Raw genomic sequence first — 23,159 nt, forward strand, 5'->3', positions numbered from 1 at the left:
TCACGTGGGTATGACGCAATCGTTAGCATACTTTTACTAAAACTGCTTCTATGGGGCCATGACATAAGCTACAAGGTAATGGAGCATTTTATACATTGTCGTGTTTCTTTAGAAATAAATAAAGGACAAATGGGGTCTTCAAACACCTCATATGTAAAGTTATTCGCTGTCAAAGTGACGCCAAAATAAATGGGAATGCTAACGCAAGTGAAGTTCTGCTACAAGATGGCAGCTCCTGCCAGGCTTCAACTTCCGGTCGATGGATTTCCCCCTTGGGTGTGTTGCTAATCTTGCGTTGACGTGAACTCAAAAGTGACATAGGTCAGGGATCAGGTAGCACAGAGGGGAGGGGTGTGTGTGGACGGGCGGGATGAGTTTTTTAAAACTTCCCTACCGTCTCAGGCTTTCTCGACCGATTTTTAACATCGTATACCATAGCTTTAAAGGGATAGTTCTTTTTGAAATTAATTTTTGATATGTTTTAGCTTACCTCAGCAGTATTTTCAATTTTGATATTTTTAGGTCAAACCGTTCTTGTCTGTCAGTCATATAATGCAGGTCTATGGTCACCACCAAGAGCATGCACAGAGAAGTCCAAATTAAACATTATTTAATGACTCGTAAATGTAAGTACGTATTGATGGCCTAAGACATGAAACGAGCGGATTGTGTGAGAAAATGAACAGTATTTATATCGTTTTTACTTCTTGGAATCACAGTCACGTCCAAGTACTCTGGGGGGAGGGCGCTTCTATCTGCACAAGCGCGACGGCAAGCGCCGGAAGTGATCTCTCGTGCGTGCGTCACTCATTGTTTACACAGAGATTTCAGAAGTGTTATCATTCACTGTGAAGATCTAAAGATATTTAGATGCAATGGAAGACGATTTCGATATTTCGATCTTCAATATTTTACTTCAGTATTTATTAAGCATAAATCGAACAAAAAATTTAGCTTAATTGTTTTTTGAGAGTTTCAACATTTTACTGGAGAACAAGACAAAAATATTTATTTAAAAAAATAAATTCCAGCTTAACCACACACAACAAAGTATTTCCCTCACAAATGAGAAGCATAAAACAAAGCTTTAAAGTTGAAATATTTATTGATGTACAAAACAATTCCATGTTTTCTGAAAAATAATGGTAACAGCTGATTCAGTATGCTTATCTCTATATGTACAGGGTATGTGAGTCGAGTTCATATACATACCGCTTTACCCTGTATTCTGTACAAGCAAACGATTTATAAAAACCATTTACGGACATGGGAGCAGATTTATTGCTTAACTCTACACTGAATGTGCGGCATATTAGCAGACACTTTACACATCGTGGGCTGGACCTAAACTGCACAAGAGGCAAACAGAGACAGAACATGACACAACATATCTAAAGATCATTAGCTTAAGTTATTCCTGTCCCACAACAGGACTGGTTAATAAAACAGCTGATTGGTGCATGGCGAGGCAGAACCCAATGCAGGCGTTTCTGAGAGAGTGAGAAAAGGCTGTGTCAGGAAGTCAGTGTCATGGTTATGGGTTTGGTCCACTCTCCTTGATCAGTTTAAATCAAACCCGTGGCCTCCCATTTCTGCAGTGCACAAGAAAAAAAAAAAAACTCATTCTCTTTTGAGCTCTTCTCATAGGCTGTGTCTGGGGTAGTTGTGCTGTTCTTGACCATATTCTGCATAGCGTCGTTCAGCCACAGTTTTGATGCAAACAGAACAATACAACATCATTTCTCAGGCTGAAACTAGAGAAAAGTCCACCGCTGAGGTCTAGTAAACACTTTGCAGGCTGTGAAAGCGAAATTTAAAGGCATTAAAAATATTAACTCGTGTTTGTTTCAGTACATGTCCTATTCATGATGTGCAAACAGTTTTAAAACAATAGTAGGCTATGCACTGTAGAAACAGAGCCAGTGTTTAGTAAAATAACTCTATTCGGCAAGCAGTAATTCTAATATTGCACAGTTGACAGCTCAAAATCAAATGTAAAAAGCTTCACACACACACACACACATATATATATATAGCCTATAAAACAATTCAGATATGACACGATTGCAGGTACACAGAATATCCATCATTGTAATGATTTACATTTTAATACTTTGATGATTCAAATTTGAACATTACTCGATGAGATCTGCACACTTGACTACAAACTCCCTGCAATGGTATTTATACAAAGGCTGATTCTAACACGTTATCATTCAATCTACACTGGTGTCGTACATGTCTGCGACGTGTAACACCTCGTGAGCACGTGCATAAAAAGTATTGCGCTCTGGACTTGAAAAAGCAAAAGGGCGTGTAAGTAAATCTGATGAAGAAACGTACTTGAAACAGGCATATGCAGTCTTTTTAAATGGCTGTATTTAAGCTGGCTGGAAAGCAATACAAATCGTATTGTTTAATGCGAGTGTGTGAGCATGCAAATGATTGCGTCGGGGTGCATGCATATAATTAAGAATTTAAGAGGCTCCGAGTCTCTCGGGGTATTTCGAGCTTCTAGGGAAGATGCTTTGATACATTTTAAATGGCCAGGCAGATATGCTGCAAACAGGTCCTGATTTGTGCATGCTTAACGTACGTGCCTACATATCGTGGGATATCATTACTCATAATTACAGGCAACACTATCCAAACCATGTGCTGTCAGTATGGAAAACTCTGTGTTGTTCGAATGATAATTACAATGTGCTTCAAAACTACCCTGGTTGGAAACTCCACTGTGAGACTGTGAATCAGTGTTGGGTTTGTATGGGAGAGTGGCGTAAGATGTGCCAGCAAACTGTGAACATTTTTCAACATATGACCATATATTTTGAAAAGGTGTATACAGAAGCATGTTTGCATGTTAAAATAAATTTCCCACATGGCAGGTCAAATGTTCAAATTGTCAAAAGTCTTAGGTACCCCCCAAGGTTTTAAGGCAGTTATTTATATCTTTTGCTGTAGTGTGTCAATAGGAAATATCAGTTTACATTTCTAAATACTCATTTTGCCGATCATTGTAATAATCCAGAGAGATTTTTGTATGCACAAGGAGTCTGACAACAGCCGGTGCTCCACACAGAGATCTGATCTCACCATCATCAAGTCTGTCAGTGATTATGTGAAGAAACAAACTAAAAAACCCTGACAGACTAAATCCAGAAAAACTGTGGCAACATCTCTTAGAAACCTAGCTCCGTTTTTTCTATTTCTTCATCACAGATAGACTCCATGATGGTGAGATCAGATTATACTGGTTTGTGCATACAAAAATCTCACTGGATTATTACAATTAATTGCAAACGGAATGTTCAGATATATGAACCGAACTGAATTTCCTACTGACTCACTACAGCAAAAGATCTGAATAACTGTCTTAAAATAGTTTTTATTTATTTTTGAGTAGTTCACTTTTTAAAAAAAAAAACATTTGCTGATAATTTACATCCAAGATGTCCATGTCTTTCTTTCTTCAGTTGAAAAGAAATTACGATTTTTTATGAAAACATTCCAGGATTTTTTCTCCATAATGCACTTTACTGGGTATCAAACGGTTCAAGGTCCAGATGAGAGTTTCAGTCCAAACTGCAAACTGTTCAAAGGGCTTTAAACGATTCCAGACGACGAATAAGGGCCTTATCAAGCGAAACAATCGCTCATTTAAAAAATAAATAAGAAAGTTTAAGTTTTATAAGCACAAATGCTCGCCTTGCTCTGTTCTGTGATACGCGTTTGTGACTCTCCTTTTCGAACTCGTGAAATGTTCAGAAATTAACTAATCCTTTTTCGAGTCATTTCGTTCGTTGAGTTAACCAAATGACTCGAAAAAAGTTTAGTTCATTTTGATGAAGAGTTCGAGCAGGAGAGTCACGAACGCACATCACAGAACAGAGCAAGGCGAGCATTTGTGCTCATAAAACTTAAACTTTATTTATTTTTGAAATTATCGATCGTTTCGCTTGATAAGACCCTTATTCATCGTCTGGTGTCGATTAAAGCCCTTTGAACATTTTGCAGTTTGCACTGAAACGCTCATTTGGACCTTTAACCGTTTGATACCCAGTAAAGTCCATTATATGGAGAAAATGTCTGTAATGTTTTTATCAAAAACCTTAATTTCTTTTCGACTGAAGAAAGAAAGACATGGACATCTTGGATGACATGGGGGTGAGTAAACTATCAGCAAAAGTTTTTTTTTTTAGTGAGCTACTCCTTAAAAGTGCCCAAGACTATTGGACAGTACTGTCCATACATCACACATTTTGATGAATTGCGAATGTATAAAATAAAAGCTGGAATGAATTATTAAATCATGTCATGAATAATAACTATATAGATGTTGTTTCCCCCAAAATCTTAGCTTTGGGGGAAAGTGTGTCAGGTGCTTCATGGTAAAGGGTGACAGTGGGATTGAAAATACATTAAGGATGAATTTTGCATCCAAAGCATGAAAAAACAAATAGTATGATAAAATGTTGATTATTGTTCTACTACATGCAAATACACGTTTTCTAGTTATTTTATGAAAATGTGAATCCCATTCCGCAAAATAAAAATTTGAATGAAATAATATAAAATTTTCAAAATATATAATGAATATAGTTCAAACGTTCCCTAATGGTTCAACTTACCCCTTATTATGACGCATCTTACTCCTCATGTGGGGTAAGTTGTGCCAATGGATAATTTTTCTTGAGAAGTCATATTTCTGTGCCCCTACTGTATGTATTCTGAAATATAATCAGGCATATTCATTTGCCTGATTACTTGTTTCTTCTTTCCTAGCTGACAAACTTAGTAAAAAGCACCACAGTTTTACCCCACTCTCCCATCGTTCTCCTGCCTTTCCACGACTCTTTCTTTCTTACTTTCTTTCTCTCATTTTGCATCATGTTCTTGTTCTCTCCATGTCTTCTGTGTACTCTCTTGCCGACCCGCTCCCTTTCTTTTCCCCCCACTCTCTCCCTCCGTGTTTCCTTGCAGTGTGGGTTATTAAGGGCTATATTTAGAGCAAAATTGTAGTTTGGCTCTCGGAGACAATTTTATTTGGATTTAAAGTGTCGGCACCAGATGGGTGCGTTGGCTAGGTGCAGCTGAGTCACTCTCGCACACACACTCGGCTTTTCTTACGCACACTCTGTCGCTTGCGTAAAGAAGGGAAAAAACACACACACAAACAAATGTGGCGTGAAGCCACAAATCAACGAACAAACACACTTATGATGAAAACCCGCACGAGCAACAAAAAGCTAGAACATAAACTGGTTTAAATTAATCTAACCCAATGAAATCAACTCACAGACACAAACAGAAATGACCCACAAGGCCATAAACGAACAAACACGCAAATTTATGAACACACGCGTACGAACAGACAATCGCTCATGAGTCCCGAACATATCCAAAGCCACACGGCACTCAAACTGCAGCGCGTATCTATGGCACCCCACACACGGCGTGTTTCGTGTGAAGGCAGGACCAGCGATTGGGGTTGGTTTGATTGGTACGGAGCAGAGAGTGTGCTTCACTGCGTAAAAACTCCCTCCAGGTTCTCCTCAACCTGACTTCACAATCCCGCTTATGGTGTAAATGGAGTGTGCGTTACCAACCGCAAGCAGCTGTCATTCCGGCTGACCGGCTGACGGCGAGGGGTCTCCCTCTTTCTCCGCTTCCTCATTGGGAGCTGGGCACTGCTCGCTGACCGCCTCCGAGTCTCCGTCCTCCATCGGGAGGGTACAGTCACAGGGGAGCCGCGGTAGCTGCTCCTCTTGGGGCGTAGCATCGGTGTAGGGCAGCTCTGATTGGTCGTCTGTGTGAGAGGGGCTGTTCTGACTGGACAGCTCTGTGCACTCCGTCTCATTCACAAAGCTGGCCTCAGACGGCTGCTCCGTTTGGTCTTCCAGGTCGGGGAGGTTGGGTTCCCGCGGCAGTGACAGGCTCTTGTGGCGACTCCAGAACTTGTGGAGCTCTGTGACCTCCGAGACGCTGCTGCTGTTGCCGCTGTCGCGAAAGCTGGCCAGCGGGGGACGGACTTTCACTCCGGTCACAGTTACAGAGCCCTCGATCGCCTTACGCAGCTGCAGACAGACACAATTTTTTTTTGAAAAGTAAGCATTTTTACAGGATCTAAAGAAGAGCTATACAATCACGCACCTCCTTCAAAGAGACGACGCCTACTAGACGTCCGGTGCTGGTGACGTAGGCATGATCCAGGCCAAGCAGTGAGAAAATGGTGTGTGTCTGTAATGCAAAAAGGGACAGAGAAAAGGACTGATGTACACTTTTCATTAAGAGGCAAGCCTTAGGCAGCCTATGTAGCAGTGATCCACCTCTCAAATTTAATCAAAAACATCTTCATTTGTGTTCCGAAGATGAACGAAGGTCTTACGGGGTTGGTACAGCATGGGGGTGAGTAACTAATTAATGACTTAATTTTCATTTTTGGGTGAACTAACCCTTTAAGCCCTTTCTGGAAAAATGTCAGTGAGTCAAAAGCTTAACAGTGGTGATGTTGAAGTTATGCAACCGTTGTGTAGTTCATTTATAGCTTTTTACTTCTGGCTGTTGTATTTAAGCTTCAAAATTCATAAAAGATCAAACTTTTGCTGGTCTCAAAGCCATTTTCTTAATTTTCTTCAACAATCCAGAAGCCAAATGAAAAAATCCTATTGGCAGATACAGCAGATGCAGATTTTACCTTATGCAAAGATGTTCGTTCCACCAGCTGAAAGGGGGCGGGGTCTATTTTACAGTTGTTGAAATTAATAGCCTCATCCAACTGTTGCTCCTCCCACTCTGTTATCTGGAAGAAAAAAAACCAAAACAAAACATTTTTTAAAAGGCAAAATTTAAGTACTAAAGTTCAGAGAACAAATATAATTTAAACTGAGAAGGGGAAGTATCCTCCTAGGTTTTATACTATGACTTGAGAATGTCCACTTTTATGCTCTTTTTCATACAATAATGAGAGGTGACCACAGTCACCTTTCAAGGGTGATTTTCAAGGTCAGCTTTTCAGTGAATAATATCTTAATTTTCAGTCTTCCTCATAAAAATTACGATTGTATGAAAGAGAACCATGTGTACATAATTCAGAACTTCTCCTTTTGTGTTCCATGACTGAATGTTTTTTTTAAGAAGCTACAAAATTCGCTTTATTACACATTATCCAAACCAGGAGCAACACAGTTAAATGTATATATAAAAAATCTCTTCCATGTACTCGAATAAGCAAAATTACATTTTGGCAGTGATTTGGTGTCCCGCGTCACAGTGAAATCTCATCTGCTCCACATAAATGTATATTAAACATCAATTTATTTATTTTTTGAAAGATGGCTTTGTAACTGACTAATTGTTGCATGTCATGTAAGCATAAGAGAGAAGCAAAAAATATGAAAACAAATATACCTGACTGTCTGTACAAAGAGTCACATGATCAGTCACAAATTGACTTTTTGTTGTTTTCATATTTGTTTTATCCCAATAGTTTTCATATTTCAACATTATAAAATGATTAATTTCCACATTATAGAACACACCTTAGTTACAATAAAATGGGAAGAAAAAAAAACTCGCCGCATGAATCATGATACAATTACAACATAATTATGCTACAATATTTATACCTCTGCAGTTGACATGTCATCTTCTACATCAGGTGTATCCTGAAAACATTAAGTCGAGAATTAGACACAGAAACGCACAAATGTCCCTTTCATACGTTCTCGTCCTCACAAACTTCATGCATTTACATTCAGTTCACAAGACAAGCTACACATACTAATGTAATCTACCGAAGCTAAACATCAGCAAGCTTAAGCAATAGATTTAACGCAGCCTAGGGGAGGGTGAGGTAGATTGGATGCCATTACGATAGCAATAAAGAACTAAAACAGGGAATAGCTTTTCGAAAGGTCCTTAATTTGATTGGAGAGTTTATGGCTAGAGTTGAAAATTGGACTTGAATCAACTTTGTGAAGCTTTGTTCAAAAGAAATGGGTCCAATTACAACATGCCTTGACGTCTCTCCGTTGGTTTACGAGCATGCCCGTTCTGAATCTGAACCTCAAAACCAAACCATGAGTGCGTCACACAAACGCACTCATCCCGCGAGAGACAAAAATATGCTTCATAACTTGGCACGATTCATCTTGTGACTCAGCTTGTTCCCCGTTCCCTAGAGGGGAAGTACTAAGCAGGAGGATTGTATCAATACAGCACACAGGCAGAAAGCAATAAGGCCTCTGAGATGCCAAGGCCCTATTGGCTGTGCCACTGCCACCCCCGTTGATACGTGTTTGTGGGCGAGGGTCCCTGCGGCAGCGTGCTTACCATCATGGGTATCTTCACACGCTTGGGCCTCCTGCTCCTCTTATGAGCCTTGGGGCCAGCATTACTCTTCCAGACATAACAGATAGAAAAGGGAGGAGCATAAAGCGTTAATGCAAATCTAACGAAAGGCTCCCTCAACATCGACTATTATCAAGGGACACTGTTAGAGCCATCAGTCCTCCAAGGAGCAAGGCAGAAAGGGGTGTTTAACAGTAAATATTATATTTGGGCTTTGAATCAACAATTGTTCAAACAGACAACAACACAGAATACAGCCTGTCTGATCAAAGCCTAAGACAAACATTGAAACATTAAAAATAAAAGTCAAAACAGACGCTTAGGCTAATTGTGATGCTGGTTTGGCAAATGGTTTCTCGTGTCGCTCGTCACATATTCAGCCTCTGGGCACCTGTAAAATCTACAGCTACATAAGTGCTGCGTATCACCCACAATCCCCCCAGAGAGCCATCATACCTCTACTTGCTCCTTCACAGGTTCCCCAGAGGAGAGATTTGGAGAGCCTGCAGAAGAGGAGTGATTAGATTAGCACAAGATGGGTGCGTACCAGGGGGTCGCAGACAGTTCGCAACACGACATACATGAGTAGGAGTTGAAATGTGTGAGTAAGTGTTATATACACACTGTTCAGTGACTCTGTGTTGCTGATTGCAGACACTGTCTTCAGAGCAGACTTGAGGGGGATCTGGGAGTTAGTCAGCGTGGGGCTGTATGAGGACTCTTCAGTGGAGATCTGGGAAAAAACAGTATTAGATAGATTTATCAGTATGGTTGATTACTAAAACAGACTTCACGTACTCCCAGATGTATTAGTTAGCGCAAAGATGACAGCTTGTCGGGAAGGAATTCTTTGGGATAAAACAAAAAACATGAAGACGAAAAAAATCGCCTGATGGTGATCTGACAATCCTTTGTTGTTCTTGAGAAATACAGGCAAGCTGGGAATCACAAACTCCAAAAACAATGGCACACCAACATTGAACATAATTAAAGAAATACTTCACTTGGAATTGAAAATTATTTATAACGCTGCCCGTGTCATTCCAAGCCTGTTTTCACTTGAACTATTTATAATTACCAGTATAGCTCAATGTGATCACTAAACACTTAAAATACAATAAAAAGAGCCATTAATGGAGACCATGAGACTCATACAGTGCATTTAATCTTCTAAATCCATACTAAACAGACTGAACATCAATAACAATCTTATTCTCCACAAATCGTTTTCTTTATCCCACATTCTCAATAACAGTACCATGTTTTTTTACAAGCACAGGATCAATCTGTACCGTACTGGTTAGATTTTTGATTTATCGATATAGGTTGAAAATTGCATTATTAATTCTAATCATTTAAAATTTAAACCACATTTGCTGTATACTCACTAAAAGTTAATCTGTAAAATAATAATAATTACATACAAATAATAAATAAATACAAATAATTACACTTAACAATCACAAGAAAATTGAACATGATTAAATTATAAATAGAAAAAAATTAAAATTGTATTTTACAATAAAAAAATAATAAAAAAATAATTTTAGGGATATACTTTTTTTGTATTTAGATGAATATAGTATAGAAATAAATAAATATCACAGATCTTTATAAGAATTTATTTGCCATAATATAAAAATTATTATCAGCTTATTGTTATTGACTATAATGTTAATAGCAGTGCACCCTAACTGGTTTTTGCCGTCAATAACGTTAAACCTGGTGCAATTTAAAAATTATTGCTAAGTTTATTATTATTATTGCTAAGAAAATTATTAAGCTGCACAGAAAAATATTATTCAGGTTTAGAACATCATGCGGACGAGTAAATAATAACAATAATGGTTGAACCAATCCTATAACCTGGTGTTGTTTAAGTCTGTGTTTAAATATATGTCATCTAATTTAATATTAGCTGCTGCTTCAGATTCCTGTCTTGTAATTAACACTAGAGCCAGACTGATTTATCGGCAGGCCGATATTATCGGCCGATATTAGGCATTTTCCGAACTATCGGTATTGGCAGTTATAATGGCCGATAAATGAATATTTGAGAAATAAAATAAAAACGGACAAAACGCGCTTCAACCATGTCACGAGTGTTGGAGTTTTATAGTTTGTCCACCAGAGGGCACTCTACACCGTCCTTGTTGTCTCGTTGGTGTGGTCACGAGACACACATTGCTTGAATAACAATTAAAAGAACATCCCCATCAGTTCTCTTAACTCAAATAAGCATGACAAAATTTGTGACCATTCCAGTTTTGCTGCTGTTAAATAAGCAGAGAGTGAAGCGGAATTTAGCTAGTAATAAGCTAGTAACCTAGTAATAATTACGTTAGTAGATTATTACTAGAAGCTACTAATAATTACATTACGTTGTTACAGGTTAGTTGACTGACTGTCGTGTAACAGTTATACTGAAAATGTATTTTTTTTACAATTTGCAGTATGACGTTATCCATTACTAAATTATGGCTCATCATAGACTAGCTAACCACAAAGCTAGCTAATGCCACTATCATCAGTCTTTTCTGTTGTGACAATAAAAGAAACAAGTTTCTTTTTAAAATGCATTATCAGATTATTTTAGTTAAAACTCATAAATAACTACAAATAACTAATGTTAGGGAAATCTGTTAATGTTTTGTTGCGCGTTCCTGAAAATAAAATATCGGCCGATATATCGGAATATCGGATTTTAAAACCAACAAATATTTGTATCGGTATCGGCCTTCAAAATCCTTTATCGGTCGGGCTCTAATTAACACTAGCATTTTATCTCCGAGGTTCATACCAGGAAACGTACGCCATGCCCAGTCTTGGGGGGAGAGTCTTGGGGGAAGTTGGGCACATGGGTGCCGTTGTCCTGAGCGCGTTCTCTCAAGAAGTCCATCCTGCGAGGTTGGCCGAGCTGCAGCGAGAGCAGCGACTGTAGCTGGGAGCGCTCTATAGAACCCAGCAGGATCATGGACTCTGGATCCAGGTGGTGACACGGGCAAGGGAGACAGCAGAGAGGGAAAGAGAAGTGAGAGAGACACAGCGGGATAGCTGGAGGAATGGGGGATAGCAAAGGTCGGGAAAGGAGATGGAGAAGGTAAAGAATGTGTCTGTCACAGGGAATGAGGTGGAATTGTGGGAAAATACAGTATTTCCAACTGTGAGCTTTCATTTGGGAACTTCAAGAAAATGGCAGGAAAGGAAACTTTACTGAAATGAAACATCAAAAAGTGTTTTCATCCTTATTTTTACACACTTATCTGGTTAACTTCAAATTCAAGGACCTTTCAAGGACATTCCAGGTCCAATACCATCAAATTCAAGGACTTAATATCGGGACACATTTCAAGTGAGAGCAAGCTTACATCGTTTCAGCAGTTTCAGATTGTTTTTGCAATTTTTCACGGCGTGAGGTATCATCGTAATAGTTTCGTGCATATGTGAATGTCATGCCAAAAAACAACACAAAGTACCTCACACGGGAAACACTTAACGAAACGCGAACTAATGTAAACCAAGCAAGCTAGTATGCTAAGGCCAGGAAGTGTTGGCGAAATAACAGGTTTGCGGACCGGAGGGAATAAAATGTAATAATAATAGTTTTTTTGCAGAAAGCTTCTGGCACAAAATAAATCCAAGCGCTTTCAAGGACCTGTAAACATGCATGTTTATTTTCAAAAACTTTCCAGGGCCTTGAATTTTTGTGTTCAGAATCAGATTCATAAACTTTTAAGGATTTCAAGGACCAGTGGGAACCCTGATATGCATGATTTTTTTTACGATATTGAAAAATATGAAATGCATAAAAGATTAAATAATTCAGAAATATTTCAGATTCTGCACTACTCAAATGATCATGTGACTCTTTGAGATGATCAGATGCTCTTTGGATAATCTCAAATCATACTCCAGTATTATTATAAATGTTTAAACCAGTGCAGCTTATTTTTTTATTTATTTTTTGTTGAAACAGTTATTAATTTTTTCAGGATTCTTTGATTAAAGGTGCTATATGGATTTTTTAGTGGCCTCTATCGGTGATGTTTCAGATTGCAACTAATTTTTACAAGAGCGCTCGTGCTCTTGCTCGAACACAAGAACAATCACTCATGGTACCGGCCACACTGAGACTTTCAACACACCGGAGAAAGCATTACACAACATGCTGGAAACTCATGTAAACTCCCTCTGCAACGTTACAATAATAGACTACTTTTATAGGCTTGACGTTGAACTAATGCTCCATGATCAAAAGCTCTGCCGATGTTGATCCGTGTTTTCATCCGAAGTCGATCCGATTCACATTTGGCCTGACGAGCTTCAGCAGATACTGAGATTTTAGTTTCATTTTGTTTTTAATATTTATGTGGACTTTGTATTAGTCTGGTAATAGAGGTGAACCTCTAGAGGTGTTTTTTTTTTTGGCGTTAGGCATTTTTTTGAGGCAGTTTCCCAGACAAAGATTAAGCCTATTCCTGGATTAAAGTGACCTTTTAAACCAGATTAAAAGAAATAAACTTCACTTCCCTGGCCTCAAGAGTTGCACTAGTGACTGACACTGGAGACTAGCATCCTTGTTAGCGAGTCTGTTTTCAATGCTGGACACCCTGGTTCGAATCCTGCTCGGAAAGTTGCATAAGTATATCGGAAGAACACAAAGCATTTGTCGGCCTTAGGGGCTTCGTAGATTCCACAAGTGATGTGTTCAATTTTTCGTTGCTATTTGCTTTAAAATAATTGTCTCTTGTTCAGTAATTTTTGATTGCAGTCTCGTTTTCTGTTGTCATTGTTTTCCTTGGATTTGCTTCTCGGTTCCATACAATTTTAAGCTTTTCTTGGTTCGTACCATGTTTTCTAGGCAACCTTGGTCATGCTAATTCATATTAGCACAGTTTATCCAAAACTTCATAGTCCAGGTGTTAGTAATATTTACTTAATCTGTGTTTGAGAAAGACATTTTTTAAGCCATGATTAACTATTCTAGATTAATAGCTTAATTTAGACCCTGTCCAGGAAACCGCCCCATATAGTTAAATATATACTTCGCTCTCTGGATATTGGCATCAGCCATTGAAAACCCATTTTGATGAAAACCTCATTTCTTGGCAAAAATGATTCAGCAATCAAAGACTGACATTGCAGAGACATTTCATCAGAATTGCTTTTCCAAACTGAGAAAAATGAGGAAAAAAGACACTTTGGGTTAAAGATTGCCCGAAAATTCCCAATGTGAGATTGTGATAGTGGTAAGATGGATGTGTAGAAGGTGGACTAACAACTTTTTTTTGCGCAAAATATAGTTATTTTATGCATGTCTCACCTTTGGACTCCACCAGGGCCAGGGTTTTAAGATGGCCTGTTACGAGAGCTTCCTGCAGATCCCGGTAAGAGGAGGAGAGCGTGATATACCGCACGTCTCTCACCATTATGTCCTCCACACGGATATTATATTTTCTACAGGCAAAAAAACAAAAAAAAAAACAAGATGGGAGTGAGCATTCAAAAAGCCAGGGGAATAATATGAGAGTGATAATTTGAAAAGGAAGGAACGTAATGGCCCTCACTCCTGTCCCCAGCCCAGCTCTGGCAGGTAGGGAAGTTTCTGGATCCGGATGATGGAATCATAGAGGGAAGGCTGTAGACTCTGAGCCACGGCATTGGCCAATATCACAGCGATCATCACGGGCAGGATGTGGGAGATTTGACCGGTCAGTTCGAACACAATGACGGCGGTGGACACGGTGTGAGTGACTGCGCCAGAAAGAGCCGCCGCCCCTGTGGGAATCACCATTTGGTCCCGCATCAAATTACAGTAGCAGTCACCCGCCTCAAGCCATCTGATTTCCTATTGTGCTCCTGACAAGCTTTCTGCTCCACTGCACAATGCAGCGCTACCGCTGAAGCCATTTCCAAAGGCAAGATCTAATTTGGCTGTTGGTTTGTGTGGGTTAATGAAAAATGTATGACTCTTGCATACAACACCCTGCAGGTTCAATTACGTGTGTGAATAAGATACAGCCACGACGGGTTGAAACTGATGGCTTTTGAAAGAAAACAAATGGACATCCACGAGAAGGCATGCACAATGGTTACTCTCACCAACGACCGCGTATCCGCCGGGAACTATGGGATATACAGTGTTGTCGGCGTGTATCCCTTCGGGGAAGACAGCGGCCATACTCTCGCCGACCAGTCGACCGAATGCAGCCCCTGTGTGACACACAGAATTCAGATTTTAGTTTTGATGACATTTTGGGGCTGACAAAAAAAAAACTGTCAAATTTGTAACACCTGATTGACGTATACTTACATGAGGCCACACACATTGATTCCAGAATAAAGCTGCAGTGATTTCACAAGTTTACACACACAGGCTTTAGTGACTCAGACAGTGATGAGGGATGGAAATGGAGAACATGATTGCGGGAAAAGGAAAACAACCATTAAAAACAAACTCAAATATGATGGCTGGTATGAATGCATAAGCAAAATAATGTTCAAACGTGCTCGCTCATACACTGCCAGACAAAAGTTTGGAATAATTAAGATTTTTGAAATAAGTTTCGTATTTTAGAATTGAATGATAGCATATTCAAATGATTTCTGAAAGATGTAAAGATGCTGAAAATTCAGCTTTGACATCACAGAAATAAATTGCATTTTAAAACATATACAACAATTCACCATGACGTCACAACAGTAATAGACGTTTTTCCGGGTGGCAAAATCCGAAGTGTTCCTATGGCAGCGCTAGTAAATTGCTTGGAAGGGAGACCTACCGTCAAATGTAAAAATTTAACATTTTTTTTAAATTAAATATAATGGTTTTTTTTATCATAATAACAACTGTTTTTAATGATATATGTAAAAAATATAATAAATAGGTAATATAGTAGACCTACACATAATTAGAAAAATACTCTCTAGCTCATATTTCTTGCCAAAATAACGTGCTATATAGCCTATCATGGTCATTAAATGGCTTTCCTGAGGTAAATGTTATGTGACAATTGTTCTCCAGCTGTTACATTAACCTGTTTGCGCGGTTGAAAACACTGATTGGTCGATATTATATATGAGGAATATACATTTCGGTAAGTTGCGTGAGAAAATGAATGTGAAAAGTGACAATTGCGTGAGTCTCACAGTCAATGTGTGAGAGTGGGCAGCTCTCTTTTACTTCAGGCAGTGACTGGCAATGGGTCTGATCTTCAAAAGAGACAAGTTTACTAATATTAGTCTCGAATGATAGTCCCGGCTGAAGATATTGGTACTATGATATTGTAGATGGACCGTTTTGAGAATACACAAAGCAGAGTTGAAGGGGTTGGCAGCAGAAATAAACATTGGATGAATGAATCATATAATTTAGGACATCATTAAGATTTCCTACTTTTGACGACACAACCTCCTCACCCACAAGAAATCGATACAACCCCTAGACCTTTTGCTGTAAATCTGGCAGCGCAACCCCAAACACAAGACGTTTTCATCATCGATTCAACTTTGATCAACAACAATGCGTTTCACTATGTAACTGTTACAGAAGCCGGCTGGATCTCTTCAGTTAGTCAGTAGAAGCCGCTCGCGTTCTGCCACCCGAAGTATCGCGGCACCTATTGTTTAAAAACATTTTGAAATGCCGTATTAAAATAACAGTTAAATATTATTATTTTATTGTATTTTCAATTACATAAATGAAAGCTTGGTGAGCATGAAAGAGTCTTATTTCTTATCATTATCTTATAAATTGTAATTATATCAAACTTTTGACTGGTAGACCACAATAATGGCTTGAAATGAAAAAAAAAAAACCTTTCCCACAGTGTTGACTTTTAAAAACAACACACGCACTATAAATCACATACCAATGAGGAAAACCGGCATGAAAGCCCCACAAGGCACAGGCATTGTTGTGGCCACAGCTGACATCCAGAACTGAAGAGAAACATTCAAGAGCCACAAGGTCACACACGAACAAAGGCACCCTTTAATAATTAAGCACCATCACACACGCAATTGTGATGCTGCACTGAAAATCAGGCCGAGTGTGATTTATCTGAAGCCGAATCGAAACTGTGCTGATTTTCAGCACAACAGCATGATGGCAACTTTTTATACAAGTTATAGTAATATAACAAGTTGAGTAATATTGATATTGAGTAACTGACATTTCAATATGACCAGATTTTTATTGATTTTTGCAGCAAGAAGCCAATCAAATAATGTTCACATATTGCCCATTGCTATTCACATTCATGGTCTTTATAATTTACAAAAACATGGTTAGACCCACCTTCATGACAATGAAGAGGAGGAGTGTGATGAACACACTGACTTGTGGGTGCTTCCAGGCCTGAGGTACATGAGTTGAGTATGCAAACTCCTCCGCAACACCTTGCTTGTACCAGGTCAGGTTGTCAAACAGTGCCACTAGAGACTCGTGTTGAGTAAGCTAAATGAGGAGGCAATGCAGTTTGTTACTGAATGCATGATTACTGATCCGGAACAAATTAATCTATCCCCATGAAGCACATGTGAAAGACTGAAAAAGTTTGGTTGTATAGAAAGTTATAAAGAAAGAAACAATTTTGATGAGACACACAATACATCTGAAACATCAGACCTGGCCTGCCATGAACTGTCCAAACCCTGGAGGAAAGGTCAGTGTAGAGATAAGAAGAGTGACCACTGCCGGATACACTAGTCTTCTATGGGAAGACAAACATGAGAGAGAAAAATGACTGAATATCTGAATATAATAATAAATAAACATTTTACTATTTAATATAACATTAATCATTTATTATTATTCATTTTTAAAAGTCCCAAAAACAGAAAATATATTCAATTTGTTACATTATTTAACAATTAAATAAAATAATCAGGGCTGTCAAACGATTAATCGCGATTAATCGCATCCAAAATAAAAGTTTGTGTTTACATAATATATGTGGGAGCATTGTGTAGAATTATTTTGTGTATATATATATATATAAATACACACACATGTATGTATATTTAAGAAGAAAAATTATTATTTATATATAAAATATTTATAAATATAAATTATATATAAATCGTAAATATATACAAGCATGTGTGTGTATTTATATATGTAAAATAATTATACGCAGTGCACCCACATATATTATGTAAACACAAACTTTTATTTTGGATGCGATTAATCGTTTGACAGCCCTAAAAATAATTCTTAGCTATTCCCTAAATAAAATACATGGTACAATAAGGAAGATATTTTGAAGAATGTCGGTAACCAGACTGTTGATGTAACAAAATAATATGCAAGTCAATGGGGTACATCAGGCGATTAAATGATGACCGAATTTTAATTTGGAAGTGAACTATTCCTTCAACATTGTAAAAGAAGCACTAGAAAAACTAACTTTTTCAGCAAAAATTTGTTGATGGTTTTCTGTTTTCTCATAGACTCCACGATGATCCTGTTGAGGTACACAAACAACGCCCCTCCAAAACCACTGGCAATTCTGAGGAAAAACATGAACAACATCTGAAACAGTAAGCGTGTCCATTGCACATTTATTTCACAGCAAAGAACTAAGATTCACAAACTAGTTGGATTTAAAGATTAGACACACAGTGTTCATATAAACAGTGCTAATGAGATTAGACATTTTAACACACATGTTCCTTGACAAGGATGTTAGTTTGCATAAAATCTTCAAATTATGCTAATAAAATTAGTTTTTGGTAGAAAGGGGAGACACAAACCCGAGCACAGCAAAAGCTGGAAGCTCTTGTAGGTCAAAGGGAAAGTCCAGACGAAAGCGTGTTTTAAAGAGAGCTGTGATCGTCTCTGCAATTTGGCGAAGAGATTGACAGTTAGAAATGTATGGCGACTGAATCATCTGACAGCATTGGCTATCATAACGGGTTCCTCCCTTACCCTCATCGTTATTCCACACTGCCAGCACCCTGAAGATAAAGGCACTGAAGGTTGCGGCAAAGAATCCTCTCCAGTAGTTCCTCACGGCAAAGAACGTAGATGTGACCTCAATACTAAACAGCACTCCTGCCACAACACAGCAGATCGTCAACAAACAACTTTGCTCAAAGCTGGAGGTATATAGGGAAACGTTACTGTCGTGAATGTGATATGGCGTTATCTCCAGTGGCCAGCTATGATCACAAAGTGTCTGGTCTTACCTCCAATAGGGGCCGCAAAGCAACAGCCCACCCCCACGGCACAGGCGGCTGACAGCATCTCTGTGTTTCTCAGCTCATTCTGTCAGATTAACGAGAAAACCGAATACATGCAAATCCTGTTTCAAATGACTGTCGCGGTGGCATTTTGCAGGCAGCCAAGAAACAGGGTAATTACACTGATGGATACATGGCAACGACATGCTGAACAAGGTATCGCTATGAACACAATTAAAAAATGGACAAACACTGCTCTTTCATTCACTATACGCTATCTTTGGGAACGGTTTTGCTATACGGCCAGGGAGGATGAAGTCCAGTGGACTCTAGATTGCAATGGAAAAATGGTAAACTTGAGAAATGAAAATTCACAAAATGGGAGAAGAAAATAAAACTGGCTTTTTCATTTATTTTAACACTTTTAATCAATCTGATCACATGGACACACCCAAACATAATAATACCTGCATCTTACCTTGTTTCCCTCAAAGGGCTCTTCCTTCAGCAGTAAATCAAAATAACACATATACATGTGAATATCGGAACTTGTTCAAAGGCTATCAATAATTTAAGTACTTACAGTGTTGTTTAGTTGTTTCAAGTCTGTATCTATAATTTTTTTTCACATTTATTGTAATGGGAATGAGATCTATCTACCTATCATCTATCATCTATACTCTGCCTCCTGAGGGCAGTACGTATATGGTGTTGATATGTGATTGGCGAGAGTCTTCATTAATTGATTGATTTTTGGCTAAAAGTATTGCCGTTTCTCATTTCACCTACTTATACTACGCTCTAAAAGTATTTACTCTTCACTCAAAAAAAATAAACAAGGAAGGTTGTGCACTTTACATAATATATTTATATTTAGTTTACTTATAATAATTGTGTTTTTTGACTTTAAAATTTTTTTTTTCTATTAAGGTCCACGTAATAATGTCTCAACTAAACAGTACAAAATACAATGCATTGCCTAAACACAAACGATTTATGTTAAAGGAGTAGTTCACTTTTAAAAAAACTTTTTACACTTTTTACCGTAGCTTTTTACTCGTGTTTGTAGTTCCTCAAGGCAATATTAGCCTTTAGAGTGTGCACAGATTCACACTTCGAAAATCTACTATTGACAATCTAAATTGACATACTCTTTTCAAAATAGGCTATATGCTTTGGGACACATTTATTATAATCTCACATTTTATTTAGGATGGATATGGACATTGGGATGCAGGGTATAAAAGTTTGTGGTGTCCTTTTCAACATCACCTCTGGAGAAAGAAGTACGGAGGTTTTCCAGAGAAGTAATTTGCTCTGCTTCTTTTCCTTTTGTTTAATACTCACCGATATTTGTCACACAAATGGATTATTATTTCCCCCTTTACTTTGTTACTTTTGAAATATATAGTTTATATATAGATAAATCTACATAAGAATAATCCAAACAGTTTGTTTGTGCGAGTGATCCTCTTTATGCGATGGTCAAAAATGAGCTGGCCGTGACACTATCTATCTATCTGGAAAAATGATCCCCTTTATACTTTTTTCTTTTACCCTGGCCCTAATTGGAGCTCAACATTGATATCCCACTATCAAAAGTGACACCCACAGGTATGAAGTGTCAGACAAATAATTATTTGCACGGCCCGTTACCCCGGACCTCCCTGCCTGATTGACTATGTAAACATGCCATTGACATTTGCCCAATTAAAGCGCATTAAATTACAGAGGAACAGTTAAGATGTGTCAGAATGTTTATGGCCTCCGATTTTCTGTCAGATTCACTCTGCGCTAACAACATGTTATTGATCCATTCCCCAGCATGCAGTGATTTCTCAGGTTACTTTGTGGGCAAAGTCCAGAGGGTTGATATGGAATCGCACAAAGGCCGTTCGACTCATTTTTAGCACGATTTACAAACAGTTCAATTCACTGTGGTTGCAAATCCCAAGAGAGCCGATACCTTACGCATTCTGACTAATCGCAGCCTAGCAAAAAGCCCTAGAGAACCCTCAGCTGCTTGTTTGTATGATACACGCAGATGAGACTAGAAGAACAAGGCCATGACGTTTCAAGTGCAGTGACATGTAAAGTGATAATACAAACAAGTCATTGGTAACGCTTTATGATATCTCTCATTAATAGGTGATTATTAATAGGACATTTCATTAAGAGGTCTTTAACAATCATTATATGATGCAATAGTTAAAGTCACATAGGCTCATTTCCTTTTGTTTATCACTAAGATGTCTGAAAATATCAGCTACGAACTTGATGTTGGAGCAAATTTGTTATCTAACCCAATAAAATTCATACATGTTTTAGTGTGACAGTGTACAAAATTGTTGTGTGTTGACCACTGTGTATGAAATTTCTAATTACTTGATTATAAATGATTTTATGTAAAGCATAATATGTTGTGATAATGTTTGTTAATGTTCTTAATGCAGGTTATTATAAAGCGTTACCAAAATTTGAAATGTCAGAAACTTATTGACACGAGACAGGATCACTAGAAAGCCTCTCACCATGTAGATTCCTCCAAACAAGGCCATGAATTTGCTTAACAGAGCAGCACACAGACTGGCAACATGAACAAATGGTCCCTAAAGGATGCAAGAGGAAAAAGAAATAACAGATGTGATCACGGTATTAGCATTAGAAGGCTTATCTAGGATCAGATATCCCCTCTCATTTACCTCTTTGCCCAGAGGCATGCCACTTCCAAGGGCACAAGTTAAGCCAATCACTTTGGCAACAAAGGTTTTGAAAGTGAGGTACTCTTTCAGCACAACACCTCGGAGGATGGTCTTCATCTCTGGGATCCCAGATCCTAGAGGAAGAAAAGAGGAAAGAGGTTACAAAGAGATCAGGGAACATGTAAAGGCCATTTGGCTTAAGTTGATTACGTGAGCATGGGTCAGTGTGTGTGCGTATCTCACCCACTGCCTGTGGTGCCAGTATCTGTGTGAATCCGGCAGAGAAGGTGATGAGAACTACTGGATAGGTGACCCAGGCCAGGTATTGCAGCAGAATGTTACTGTGCAGACCAACATACATCCACTTCTGTGCTGCAGACACCGACACACAACACATAATTACATCTCTGTAGACACATAAGGTGCGTCCCAAATTGCATACTTATGGACTATTCTGTGTTCGCATAGAAAATTACAAAAAGACCTGGATAATGCACTTAGTTCACCAAAAAGTGTGGAATTTTGGACACTTCATGCACTCAACATGCACTCAACTGTCTAAAATTCGTACACTTGATGGTACAGCACATAGCAGGGGCGTTGCAGGGGCTTCTATTTAAAGGGTTAGTTCACCAAAAAATGACCATTCTGTCAGTAATTACTCAACCTCATGTTGTTCCAATCCTGTAAGATTTTTGTTCATCTCCGCAAACACAAATGAAGATATTTTTGATGAAATCATTCCTTCATGCTGCTATGTAATTGCATCTGCCAATCTAGAAAAGTTAGTGAAGACATTGTTAAAATAGTCCAAGTGACTACAGTGGCTCAACCTTAAGTTCATCAAGCTACGAGAATACATTTTATGTGCAAAAAACACTCTAAGAACGACTTTATTCAACTATTCATTTTCTTCCGTGTGGGCCTCTGACGTGAGTTCACGAGAGCGCCACGACGCATGTCCGAGATCTGAGAAAATGATGATCATTTGATGGGAAAGTGTTTCCCCCCATGATTACAACCCATGTTTTAATAGTGTTTCCCCCTATGATTAAAACCCACGAGGCAACCACCATGAGATGGGCTACCTACTATTTGGCCCTGTCTTGTATGGCACCCTTGATGTGTACAAGTGCTCTGGTCATTGTTTGCCATTTGTCAATTTATGAGTCAATTTATGAAAGTGTGGATGGACTCAGAGGAGAAACAGACCCTGTGTAATAGAAAATAGGCCATTATTATCACTGAGGTCTTTATTTCATGTAAGTGTAAATAATTTTTGAACAAATCTGTCAAAAGAACTAGTTGACATATTTGTATATTTCTTGACCCTTCACTTCATGCTCCTTTAGCTAATGCTGCAACATAAAAATAGTCGCCCTTGATATGTGCCTTTTTGTTAATTGACTGAACTGCCATACCCCCAGTTCTTGTAAATAAACTCATTCTTTTGCAAAAAGAGGTCAGTGAGTTGGCACCAATTCGTTCAGGCATTAATGCACCTTCCATCCCAGAAAATATACATGATGATGATACCTCACTGAAAAAAACAATACATGACTAAATGACACCATCTGTACTTTCATGGGACCCTGTCAAGCAGAAAATTGTCTTTTTCTTTCTTTTCATTCTTTTCTCTCTCTCACCTTGCTGGCAGAAGGCAATAGTGTAGTCCATAGCCCAGCTGACCAATGCCATGAGAAGCCCCAGGAGGATGAGGAAGATCCAGTCTTCACCCACACGGGAAATCAGGAACTTCTTACATCGTGATGTACAGACTGCAGACAGAAATTAAAGGGATAGTTCACCCAAAAATGACAATTCGCCTTTGGCCAAGCCACGCCCTAGAATGTAGATTGACCAATCACAGTGCAGCCAAGAACGAGCTTCCACAGAGGTCCGACACTTTTTCAGAGCGCT

At 38.6% G+C, this 23,159-nt stretch overlaps 1 protein-coding gene across 5 annotated transcripts in view; it reads right to left on the minus strand.

The window, feature by feature from the left end:
* Window positions 1–4,854: 4,854 nt before the first annotated feature.
* Window positions 4,855–23,159, minus strand: part of clcn2a (chloride voltage-gated channel 2a) — a 41,932-nt gene continuing 23,627 nt past the window's right edge. For 2 of the 5 annotated variants that reach the window (XM_039677364.2, XM_039677361.2), the window contains exons 3-25: window positions 22,886–23,017; window positions 21,483–21,611; window positions 21,240–21,373; window positions 21,069–21,146; window positions 19,016–19,045; window positions 18,544–18,622; window positions 18,284–18,409; window positions 18,109–18,193; window positions 17,763–17,864; window positions 16,982–17,066; window positions 16,652–16,810; window positions 16,224–16,293; window positions 14,455–14,565; window positions 13,920–14,130; window positions 13,676–13,809; window positions 11,153–11,331; window positions 8,977–9,085; window positions 8,809–8,855; window positions 8,335–8,400; window positions 7,629–7,667; window positions 6,698–6,802; window positions 6,154–6,240; window positions 4,855–6,077 (exon numbers count right to left, since the gene is read on the minus strand). In XM_039677364.2, the coding sequence (XP_039533298.2) occupies window positions 5,622–6,077; window positions 6,154–6,240; window positions 6,698–6,802; window positions 7,629–7,667; window positions 8,335–8,400; window positions 8,809–8,855; window positions 8,977–9,085; window positions 11,153–11,331; window positions 13,676–13,809; window positions 13,920–14,130; window positions 14,455–14,565; window positions 16,224–16,293; window positions 16,652–16,810; window positions 16,982–17,066; window positions 17,763–17,864; window positions 18,109–18,193; window positions 18,284–18,409; window positions 18,544–18,622; window positions 19,016–19,045; window positions 21,069–21,146; window positions 21,240–21,373; window positions 21,483–21,611; window positions 22,886–23,017 (2,753 nt within the window). In that variant the 3' untranslated portion in view covers window positions 4,855–5,621. The remainder of the gene's footprint in view (window positions 6,078–6,153; window positions 6,241–6,697; window positions 6,803–7,628; window positions 7,668–8,334; window positions 8,401–8,808; window positions 8,856–8,976; window positions 9,086–11,152; window positions 11,332–13,675; window positions 13,810–13,919; window positions 14,131–14,454; window positions 14,566–16,223; window positions 16,294–16,651; window positions 16,811–16,981; window positions 17,067–17,762; window positions 17,865–18,108; window positions 18,194–18,283; window positions 18,410–18,543; window positions 18,623–19,015; window positions 19,046–21,068; window positions 21,147–21,239; window positions 21,374–21,482; window positions 21,612–22,885; window positions 23,018–23,159) is intronic. The other 3 variants (XM_039677362.2, XM_039677363.2, XM_039677365.2) reach the window with 3 other exon arrangements.

The sequence above is a fragment of the Pimephales promelas genome, chromosome 5, assembly GCF_988280905.1.
Source record: "Pimephales promelas chromosome 5, fPimPro1.hap1.1, whole genome shotgun sequence".
In the NCBI taxonomy this organism is placed as follows: domain Eukaryota; kingdom Metazoa; phylum Chordata; class Actinopteri; order Cypriniformes; family Leuciscidae; genus Pimephales; species Pimephales promelas.